Source organism: Stenella coeruleoalba, assembly GCF_951394435.1.
Source record: "Stenella coeruleoalba genome assembly, chromosome: 6".
Lineage (NCBI taxonomy): Eukaryota > Metazoa > Chordata > Mammalia > Artiodactyla > Delphinidae > Stenella > Stenella coeruleoalba.
In genome coordinates, this window is record NC_137151.1 from 56,367,425 (window position 1) to 56,379,630 (window position 12,206).

A 12,206-nucleotide genomic window follows, 5' to 3' on the forward strand; every position below is an offset into this window, starting at 1 on the left:
ATCCCTGCCATGGTTCCCCATGGTTTCCCAATCAGAAGAGAAGGCTGTTGTATGTGTCACTACATATCAAAGTTTAATTGTCCACATAGCCTCCTCCACAGCAACTTGTGAGGTTAAAGCTCACATAGATTTCAACACAAACCTAAGTATTTGGGAAAGAGTCCATGTGTTGAAGGAATGAAGAGTGAAGAAAAGTGGGAATCACCCTTGAGACAGAGGGCTGGGACTTAGTCTCAGGGCAGTATCTTCTAATTGAAAGGGATCACACGGGTCTCAATGGAAAGGCTCCTGCAATTAGCCCTTTAAGGAGTATAATTACTGACACTCTACCTATACTTTAATCAAGAGGCCAGACCTATTTTCAGAGGATAATCTTATCAATAAGGTTCATTAAATAGTTAACCTTTAATTTTATTAGGAAATTGATAAGTGGTTACCACTTCTTCATGATAAAGAAAAACTCTCAAATCATTTAAAGGAAATGCTAATTTGGTTTCTTAGGTCCTAAAATATTCATTATTTTCAAATGTTTTTAAACTGTTTTCTCACATTAATAACAAATACACATTTGCCAGGATTTTGATCACTCTAATTAATTCTATAATTCAACATTCATTAAAAATGACTACTTTAAATGACACATCCATCTTAAAATATTAAAAATGATGTTTAAATCATTAGTACTGATTTTTAATAGTCTTCATCTCCCTTAAAGAAAAACAAATGCATAGTTTGTTAATTCTCCATGTGAAAAAGGCCAGGTGAAACACATAATTTCTGTAAATAAATTCCAATTTAGTGGGATGACCACCCAGTAGAAGATACTGAAGTCCCAACACAAGGCTGTCAAATTTATGAGAGTTAACACCTTAAAACAATTTATAATATTAAGTGCTGAAAAGGGATGCTAATTCTATAAAAAGGTGATTAGTATTGGTCAGAAAAGTTTAATTCCTGCTGTGGAAACAGTTCTACTTGCCAAATGAAGCAGATTGGTTATAAATAGTATCTTTGGGTAATTACAATACTGATACCCAAATTATATACCCTGCACATTATTTGTCACAGCATGAAAGTATTTGATCAAGTGGTTTCAGAAATACAACATTATGAAGTAATTTCTGCAAGGAATCTCAGTGTAGTCTCCTTTTCAGCCTGGTACTCTTAAGAGAAGTAAAGCTCACTCTAACGATTTTTATCATTCTGGTTTAAAATATAACATGGGTGGTGGAATTTATGAAAACATTTTGTATTTATGCTATTTTTACTTACGAGAAATTGTATAGCACATGATCTTATAAATTATATTATTATCCAGATTTAGTAAAAAATTTGATTCAGTAATTTGTCATTGGTCTTGATTAGATATTATTTTCACCCATTCCATCAATAATTCATCTCTCTAAGTCTTCTTTCTTTATTTCTCCAGCAGTACTGAGTTGATACAAGAAAGGAGAAGAGTTCTTTCTAGACTTCCTTAGCTAAATACTCCTGGCATCAAGGGCAGAAGGAATAGTTGGCTGTATATTGTTTTCTGAATGCCATTCTGCAACCTTATCAATATTTCTAGCATTCTTTTCTGGTAAAAGGTAAACATCAACCTTTATCTCCCTTTTATATATGTCCATTTCCATGGCTTATGGTAGTTTCCCTTACACACACACACACACACACACACACACACACACACACCCTCTCTGTGACCTTGCCTTCTTCCCTTTAGCCTGCTCTTCAAAGCTAGCCCCTGGCTTCCCTGGTGGTGCAGTGATTGAGAGTACGCCTGCCGATGCAGGGAACGCGGTTCGTGCCCCAGTCTGGGAAGATCCCACATGCCGTGGAGCGGCTGGGCCCGTGAGCCATGGCCGCTGAGCCTGCGCGTCTGGAGCCTGTGCTCCGCAACGGGAGAGGCCACAGCAGTGAGAGGCCCGCGTACCGAAAAAAAAAAAAACGCTAGCCCCTCTCTTTACCTTAATTGAATCCCCTCCAATATTTTTAGGGACCTTATATCATTAATTATTCTCTTCCTCTCTTTAATCTTCAGTGCCCCTCTCTTATTTAATTGGCTCTTTCCCTTCAACCAAAAATCATCTCAAACCTTCTGCATCTGAAAAATCCTTGGTCTTTGTCTGCCTCTAGGAACTACCCTTTCTTTTGAGGCATAATGCTTGAAATAGTTAAGTTTACTTTCTTACTTTCTATTGTTTTCAATCAATCATAGCCTGGCTTGTGCTCTCATCCTTCCAACGAAACGGTGCTGGCACTGGTTACCAATGACCTCTGTGTTGCCAAATACAACGAACGCTTTCAGTCCTCGTCACACTAGGCCCCTGCTCCCTTAACATTGTTTATCATTCCCTCCTTTTTAAAATGTTCAAGTTTCTTGATTTTTATTATTATGACATGTGTAGAAGAGAGTTAACACTGTAGGCCCTTGAAAGGTCGGCTTACAAAGTTTGCCCTTGGCTAGTGTCTGGAAACTTGAATTTTGGGGGGTTCCCCCACCCTAACTGATAAGAATAGCTCACTGGACCTAAACTGTGCTAACAATGTGGGTTATACTGAACATCTACTTTTCTTTTGGGAATCTGGAATTTGGCACATGTTATGCAGAGGGTGCCTATGTGGCCAGTCCTGAATAAACAACTCTGGGCACAGAGTTTCTAATGAGCTTCCTTAGAACACAGCATTTCACAGATTGTTGCAATTCACTGCTGGGAGAGTTAGGCCCATCCTGTGTGACTCCACTGGGAAAAGACTCTTGAAAGCTGGGCCTGGTTTCCTCTGGACTTTGGCCCATATGCCTTTCTCTTTGCTGGTTTTGCTTTGTTTCCTTTTGCTGTAATAACTTGTAGCCATGGCATGACTAGATGCTGATTTCTGTGAGTCATCCTAGTGAATCGCTCTGACTCTGGAGGTGGTCTTGGTATTGGAAATCCCTGACCCACTACAGAAATTTTCTACATCTTTGTTCCTTCTTCAACAAGAAGCCTTGTGGGCTCTTCTTAAATATTGACATTCCCTGGGGTTCCAACCTCAGTCCACTACTCTAATTAATAAACCAATCCCGCTGTGCAAACTTATCCAACTCATTATTTTAAACTATTGTCTATGTGCTAATAACTTCCAGATCTACACTTTCAAGACTAAACTCTTCTCCAGACTTTAGATTCTTTTTTTTTTTTTTTTTTTTTTTGCGATACGCGGGCCTCTCACTCTTGTGGCCTCTCCTGTTGCAGAGCACAGGCTCCGGATGCGCAGGCTCAGCGGCCATGGCTCACAGGCCCAGCCGCTCCGCAGCATGTAGGATCTTCCCGGACCAGGGCACGAACCCGTGTCCCCTGCATCGGCAGGCGTACTCTCAATCACTGCACCACCAGGGAAGTCCCCAGACTTTAGATTCTTAAATCCAACCGACTGCTGAGCTTCTGAACAGGCACCTCAAACTCAACATGTCCAAAATAAACCTACCATCATCTCCTATCTTCAGTTATCTGTTCCATATTCCCTTTCTCCCCTGTCATCTATTTCCTCTGCTCCTTCTGATTTCTCTGTCTCAGTTAATGGCAACAATAGCAGAGCAAGCAGTCCCCAAGCCAGATAGCTGGTATCAATCCTACCTCTCCCTCCATCAACCTACACAGTCCATCTTCAGATACTACTCATTTTTCCTCCTAAATATTTATTGAATCCTTTCCTTCCTTTAGTCCAGTTTCAGACCCCTCGTAATTCACCTAAACTACTGCAATATCTCCTGATTGATCTTCCTACTTCTGATCTTGTTCTATTCAAATCTATTTCTATCTTCCACAGAGCTGCCATAGTGAGCCAATGAAAAAAATCCAGTCTGCCAATGTCATTCCCTCACTTATAAACCTTCAGTGGCTTCCTATTACCACAAAACTATAAAATCCGAGTTCACAGTTGTGGCATGTGAAGCTGTCTCGTAACACTAGAGCACTTGTAAGTCGCTTAAAGCACGTTGTGGTTTCAAGGCTTCTGCGCCCTTGCTCATGCTGTTCTCTCTGCTTGAAGATTTTTCCATGGATTCCTGGATTCTTCTCTAGGTTAACATTTAGTCCAACTTGTAGCCTCAGCTAATGAGTCCAGAAAGCCTTTGTGAAAATTTATTCCTCAGAAAGGTTCAATGTCCTTCCTTCGTACCTGCCTAGTACATTGTAAATACTGCTATCAAAGCAGTTAACACTTAACACATTACATTTTCTTACTGTAAATCTTCCTCAGTGAGACTGTAAATTGAGAGGGGACTTTGATCAAAAATGCCTAGAGCTAAAAAAAAAAAGGGAAAAGAAAAAAAGCCTAGAGCTAGGCACTTAATAAATTGGGCTTTGAGAAATACATCAGTTTCATTAAACTTGACAACACTTTTAAGGCATGAAGTATTGTACAAAATAAATGTAAGATAGCATGTTAAATAGATAGAATGAAAAAGGATACCTAAAATTAAGAATCTGAATAGTTCTCTGGAGAACTCTCATTATATAAACAGGAAAATTTAACTTCTTTTATTCAATGTAAATGCCCTCTAGGTATAGAAGGCATTGTATTCTACTCAATATTTACCTAACCATCACAAAAAACTTTGAGGTGAATATTATAATATTCAGTTTCAGATGAAGAAACTGAGTCAAGTGTGACAACGAAATTCAAACCCAAATCTATTTGACTTCAAATTCTGTGTTATTTTCAATATGTTATGTAATATTAGTTAAGTATTGAAATCGACCTAAATTTGATTACCTCATCTTCACAGATCTCAGTCTTCTTTCCTTTTTTGTCTTCTTTATCTTCTTCATCCTCATCATCTTCATCAGCTTGGTCATCACTATCATCATCATCATCATCATCATAATCACTATCTCCTCCCTTCCTTCTTCGTTTGCGTCCTGGAGTGGGTGTGCCCAGTGGATGCTGTTCTTCTCCAAGATCAATGCCACCTGAAGTGTCTCTTTTGCCTGTTTTCTTAGCATGAATGATTCTGAGCCTTTAAGTATGAAAAAATGATGACATGGAAGAAAAGCCTTCTTCTTATACTTTTTGAAGAGCATACTATGAGTTGTAAGCAAAAATACCTTATGGTATTTCTCTCACACTAATCAATAAATGAATGACAATAAAAATTAGCATGAAAGAAACTTAAGAAGTATGTTCCCAGAAACTACAAAATATATTAACATTCAAGAATTATTCTGGCTATCTCTTTGGAATTAGAATACATTTTTTAAAAAACCAGAAAACTGAGAAGATTAACTCAGGAATGGCCAAGTGGTAAGACCTGATCCTATACTATCTGACTGAATAAGTTTCAATTCAAGTTACTGCAAAGAAACTATCCTCTTAACACAGAAGCTGAATAATTTCAGCATTATATTTCCTAGCAGGAAGCTAATTAAGTTTTAATGCTGAATACATTTGGATACGTTAGGCCCTCTATAAAAGCAAACTTTAATTAGAAAGCAATTAAGGAAAAAAGTAGTAGTTCCAAACAGATTCTATTTGTGACAAAAATAACCTGATAGCAACAACAATCTTAGAATATGTGATTGCTTGACTTCTTTGAAAGAAAAAAGATAAACTGACTTTCTTCTAAGTTTGAAGCATATGAGCTCAGTGAATATCATTATATCTTTTGTCTGCTGAAAATTCTGGCACTGAGTTCTATTAGTTTCATATCTCATCTTAATTAAGCTTTACCTTTTCTAATTCTTAGACAAAATAAAGTTTAAATTCTACCTTTGCAATTTGTATGTTTTACTCAGAAACTTGCAAAAAAAGGAAAACAGTATATTAGTTTTAATAAAACATGACTTACTTGCGGAGTTTACCTTCTACCACCCATTTATCTCTCCTCAAATTTGACATGTAATCAATGTTCTTGTCGATTTCACTGCCAATGCAAAAGTTTATTAGAAGACATATATTAATCCATTATGCAATACATTAATTTGGTAAGCAAAATGATGCAGTTTTGGGGTAAGTACAAATGATGATTGCCAATGAACAGCAAAAACAAATGAAAAATTATATTAATACATAGCTAAGAGATGCGTAGAAAACTTAGAGATGCCCAGCAATGGTAGAAATGCATGGCTCTGAAATGTTTGGATTGATTATTTTCCTAGAAAGGTTAAGGAATAAAAGTAACATAATTAAAATCTGTAAAATAATGAACAGTAAGAACAAGATGAACATGGAATTTGTTCACCAAATCTTCAAATACTATAGTGGAGGACTTACTTTGACTCTGAAATGAGATTAAGTACTTTTTTTTAAGTGCAAATTAATACACAATAAATAAATAATATTAAGATTGTATCAGCACATGATAAAAAGTAGGTAGATAATTCTACAAATGGCAGCTACTAAGGAAAATCAAGTAGTCATTTATCATCAAAAGATGAAAGAAAAATTCTAGGTTTTTGCAACAGTGCTGGATTCTGGAGCCATAGCAAGAAAAACCTGCTTACACTTCAGTATACAAATAAATAACAAAATTACCAAATAAACAAAACGGGTTACAAAGACTATACACAGTATGATTCAAAATTTCTTTTCCAATAGACTGCAAAGAAATACATTGAAACATTATTAGCAGTAGTCATCTCTGAATGGTGAGATTAGTGTAATTTTAATCTTTTTCTTTGTGGTAGTCTGTAACTTCAAAATTTTCTATAAGCAATTTGTATTACTTTGTGACCAGACAAATTCAAAACAGAAAAGAATCACCAGAAATGTCTGGGCATATGCTTACCTCACCACACTCTTGCTGCACGCCAGTTCATTGATCAGGAAAGCCAGAACTGAGGCTTTCTGTGCTGGAGTGTGAGCCTGAAAAGCTTTGGTCTTCAGGCTTTCAGTAAGCTCAGTTTGTCCACAGTGTGCTTCCATAAAAATTTGCAAAATCTCGGAAACATTGTCTCGATTCACACCAACATTCAGCAAATGTTCTCCAAGAGCTGTTTTGGCCTATAAAAGGTTGGCATTTTTATCAGTATTGACCACAACGACTCATAAGATATAAACAATAAGACTTTTAAATATTGGTATTATATGATTTAGGTATTACTGACAAGGGCTTTATTCACATTTTTGATGAAGTGGCGATAAAACATGACGTTCAACGTCATTTAGTCAACAGATGATAGACAAGTTTTCAAGTACTTGTAATTTTTCTCTTCCTTCTTCAAACTCTTGGTTAAAAAGTTTGGTGGGGGGAAGGGTATGTAAACTTGTGGCTAAAAATGGTCTCACCATACCTTCTTTGACTACAGACACTATCCCAAGCTTTTCCAGGCTCTACCAGTAGTAGTGGGGGAGAGGTTGAAAAGTACTAGCAATGTGTTTTCTTGCTCTATGGTGTCACGGATTTTATTGCCTAGTATGCTGAATGAATAGGGAGATGGAAAAAAAAGTAACAGGTGCATCTGGAAGATTCTCTCTACATTACCTAGAGCAAAGCTGACTGAAATGTGTATCTTAATTGGAATTAAGATAAATTTGAATTATTGAGTATCCACTTAGCAGTACAGTATCTTAACATGCTGGTCTGTAGGGGCCTTGATTAGCCTCGGTTATTCATAGTGTTTCAGAGAGAACACAGTATAATTTCAGAAGGCACACATAAGTTAATTGCTTTATGAATTAAGAGTTCTCTGTTTTGCTGAATATCACTTAGGTATTTCCTTAAATCAGATTGCTTTTTACCAAAAGCTAGAGGGAAAGAAAGTAATCTGGTAATGATTTACATTCCTTAGGCTTTGTGAACCAGGTTTTTCTAAGTTTGCACCAGTTGTACCAATCTACCTTTAACTTTGTACGAAGTTATGTAGAAAAAATTGGATGTTTGTACAATCTTCTGCTAATACACTAAAGCCAGCTATCAATGCACTGATAGTACAAATTAAAAAAATTATATTTTGGGTTTTTTTACCTTGTATCCTGTAATTAGACCTGGATCACATACAGCAGCTGAGAGGAGCCTCACAAGCAAGTCTTGTACTTCACCCATGCTGTCTCCTATATTTAGCAATCCCTCTTGAAGAACACTCAGGTTTGGAACATCAATATTCACATCGAAGCCCAAAACTTTACCAAAGTTTCGTAAGAACTGCACCACCATCAGACAGTCTGAAAATGTACTTCCAGAGAGAACAAGTCCTGGAATACGAGGCAACTCTGGCAAAGGCTGAAAATAAAAGAAAAGAGAGAAAAAGTAGTTCAAAAAGCCATGATTTTATAGCTCCTGAAGTAAAGTAAGTTGCTATTTTTCTCTTGCGTTATACCAGTGGTCTTCCCGCTGGACTGTAAATTCCCTGGGGGCATTTCTATAACCCCATGGTACTAAGCATAGAATCCTGAACACAAGTAACCACTAATAAATTTTGGTTGAACTCAACATGAACTTAGATCTCTGCAAAAGAGAACACTAATTTTAACTTAGGTATTGATAAAACACACGTTATACAACTGGACCAAAAATCAGGTAACATAAGAAATAAACATCTCAAAAGTACTTTATCATGGACATACTTAGTAGGGCATATGCAATAGTTTCTTCTACTGATGTAGATTGATTTATAATTCACACTTTTTTGGGAGCTCAGAAGTTAACAGTGTGCATCTGTGTGCCGTATGGTTGGAGAGAGTACCATCTTTAGTTAATGACTGCAGATAAATTACTAGGTCCACATGACCAGAACCCATGACCCTATCAAGAACCCAGTAATACTGCAACTATCAGTCTTTAGGTTTCCCGTATATTAGCGAAATATTGAATTTCAGTGTTAAAATTAGAGAGCTCTCTTGCTATTTCTCAAATATGCTCACATATTAACATTTTAATGACTAACTGTATTATCAGTTGTTATGGACATTTTAGAAGTTAGATAAATAAGTAACCTAAATTAAAAACATTTTTGTCCATGAATGGGATTCAATAATAGTACTTTCAATTCTGATTGAGAAAAATGTGCCTTGTAAATATTTCTATTTATCTAAATTTGCCCTTGTTCAAAAACGTTTCCTCCACTCTGTGCTTGCTGAAATAACTAACCAAAGACTTTTTCTACTAATAGTGTGTGGAAACACAGAACTAGGGACAGTTGCTGATATCATACAAATCTTTTGTTACATATGAAAACCATTTAATTCTGAGTTTTCTTTTTTCCTGAATCAGATCAGACATACACATTTCCATATGATTCTAAAAATTTATATAACAAAGCTAACGACAGTAAGGCTTAAAATGGACTTACAAATATTTGATATAGTGCATATGAATTTAAATGAAAACAAAAGATCACTTAGGACAATTTAGGATTAAAAAAAGATCATTTAGGATTAGCAAGAAAATAAAGCTCACTTAGGATTAAAAAAATTGCTCACCAGGAGCTTATTAAACGTGTTGACTAACCACTATACCCATTCTGTGCTTAGGAAATTTTAAACATCCAATTGACTAAAACTAGAATGTATACTTTCACTTTTATTTAGAAACATTTATGCTAGGTAAATAAATAGAATATTAGTATCATTAAATTTTCCACTTGGGTACTAAAGTTTGCTTTAAGCACTTTAGAAAAGAGCTTACATAATCAAGAGACAAGCACTATCTGTATATCATATGGCATGTAAGTAAATATAGATGCTATTGACCAAGTATAATATTCTATTACTGAGACAGTATTATAGATATGATATACATTATTGTATAATTTTCTAGGAATACTATCTTCTTAACTATAGCCAAACATAATTAATTTCTGTTCATAAGTATGTGAAATCATGCCAGTTATCACGGTGATTTTGCTCTTTCCAAGTTGCTACTTTTCTGTATTTTAGCAACATTATAAATCTGTGAAGCATGATGGAAGAGAAAACACACATGAGGTACTTTGCTTGGATACATTTCTTGGCTTTCAGGATCATAAACAGTATGGGCTCTGGAGTTTAAAAAACTGGGGACTGCATCCAAGTTGCCACTTATGAGCTGTATAATGTTGAGCAAGTTCCTTAACCTCTCTGTGTCTCAAGTTTTCTCATCTGTAAATGGGCATAAATACCAGTCCTATAGGATTGTGGTGAGGATTAAATGAGAAAATTCATTTAAAGCACTTAGCATAGGGCCTGGCATGTACTAGACATACTCAATAGTTAGCTACCATCACTAAAGCATTGAAGGAGGTTATAGATTATAAATCCTAATTTATTTAAACATCCATGGAGGCATGGGGGAGGAGTTAGATCTTTCTGTAACTAAATGCCTGGGAAGGACCAAATGAAACACAGAAATCCTATCTATTTCTATAATTCATTTTTATAGATTTCTGTAGTATTTCTACTTAAATTAAAAAGGTTTGCAGTGCTCCGTTTGTATATTAAGAACTGCCATTATCAGCACAGGGCTCTAGAGAGGTTTACTCGTGGCCATCCAGGAGGGACAGATTGACCTAGACTTGGAAATCCACTGCTCCAGCTAAAAACACAAGGCTTTCATAACGGCAGCTCTGGCAAAGGAATCAGGTGAGAACACAGAAAAAATTAAATTTATTAATGAAATGGTTTACTTGATAAATTACCTTTTGGTCTGCTAAGCACATGTCTTCATTAGGCTTCTTTAGTTCCTTTGCCATTTCTAATTCTAATCTTCGTTGCTCTAGTTTACGTTCTTTATTTAATCTTTTCTCATCACGTTTTTCTTGCTTTAACCGTTCTTTTTCCTTAAAAAGAAAACCATGTCCACATATTCTGTTTAATCATTATACGTGTTTAAAAAACCTCCAGTTAAAATTTAAAAAGTAATCAAAGTGTTATTTCCATGAAAAAAATTCTCTTAGGATGTTTAGGAATAGACTTGGAATTACATAGAAACAATGACGTATTTTGCTTTTCAGCGTTTTCACCTTTTGAGTTTCAAAATAATCTTATGACTGTATGTATATATACATACATATACAAAATATCAATATTAGTTTCAACCCAGATTATTTCATTATTCAAAATTTATTCAATCCTTTCCCAGGTTATAATATGAGAATAAAATAGTTATTAATAAAAGCAGGTATATAAAATGCACATGGGCAAGTAAATATTCATAAAAAAAAGTTAACTAGTATGAACAAAAATTTTTGTGTAGCTCAAGGAAGCAAGAAAAGATTTACAGCATGAAAATGGAAGCAACATGTTTGAATCTGCAAACGCAGTTCTTTCAAAGTGAATTAGCTAGTCTTAAGACGTGCACCTATGATGAAATAAAAATATTATTTACCACTCTAAACAACATTTAAAATAATGTAAAATGGGTTTTGAAGGCAATTCCAAAAGCTTTAAAATTATTTTGGGTAATGGCAACAATATGGAAATAATCATCCTGTTTCCCTGTTGTAGAGTATGGCATTCTTTTGGAAGAAGTGACTTTCTATAATAATACTGGTGTCATTACTTTATCGTCACACATCAAATACAATTCTCTTTTTAAACTGAAGTATAACTGACTTACAAAATTATATTGGTTTTAGGTGTACAACACAGTGATTCGATATTTTTATACATTCTGAAATGATCACCATAATCAAGTCTAGTTACCATACAAAGTTATTACAATATTAATGACTATATTCCTTATGCTGTACATTACATCCCCATGGCTTATTTATTTTATAACTGGACATCTTAATTCCTTCACCTATTTCATCCATTCCCCGTAATCCCCCTCCCCTCTGGCAACCACTAGTTTGTTCTCTGTATCTACGAGCTTGTTTCTGTTTTATGTTTGTTTTGCCTTCTAGGTTCTACATATAAGTGAAATCATATGGTGTTTGTCTTTGTCTGACTTATTTCACTTAAGACAATACCCTCCAGGTCCATCCACGCTATCGCAAATGGTAAGATTTCATGCTTTTTTATGGCTAAGTAATATTCCATTGTATATATACATATATATATCATCTTCTTTATCTATTCGTCTATTGATGAACACAGAGGTTGCTTCCATGTCTTGGCGATTGTAAATAGTGAGGCAGTGAACATGGGGGTGCATGTATCTTTTCGAGTTCGTGTTTCCATTTTCGTTGGATAAATACCTAGGAGTGGGATTGCTGAATCATGTGGTAGTTCTATTTTTAAGTTTTTGAGAAACCTCCATATTGTTATCTATAGTGGCTGCACAAGTTTACATCCCCACCAACAGT

General features: G+C 35.5%; 1 protein-coding gene across 19 annotated transcripts in view; it reads right to left on the bottom strand.

Annotated features, from left to right (window-relative positions):
• BAZ2B (bromodomain adjacent to zinc finger domain 2B) overlaps positions 1–12,206 on the bottom strand; it is a 384,859-nt gene that overhangs the window by 47,898 nt on the left and 324,755 nt on the right. For all 19 annotated transcript variants that reach the window (XM_079923516.1, XM_079923517.1, XM_079923522.1 and 16 more), the window contains 5 exons: positions 10,596–10,736; positions 7,949–8,203; positions 6,770–6,984; positions 5,831–5,905; positions 4,759–5,002 (listed from right to left, as the gene is read on the bottom strand). In XM_079923516.1, coding sequence (XP_079779642.1) covers positions 4,759–5,002; positions 5,831–5,905; positions 6,770–6,984; positions 7,949–8,203; positions 10,596–10,736 — 930 coding nt within the window. The remainder of the gene's footprint in view (positions 1–4,758; positions 5,003–5,830; positions 5,906–6,769; positions 6,985–7,948; positions 8,204–10,595; positions 10,737–12,206) is intronic.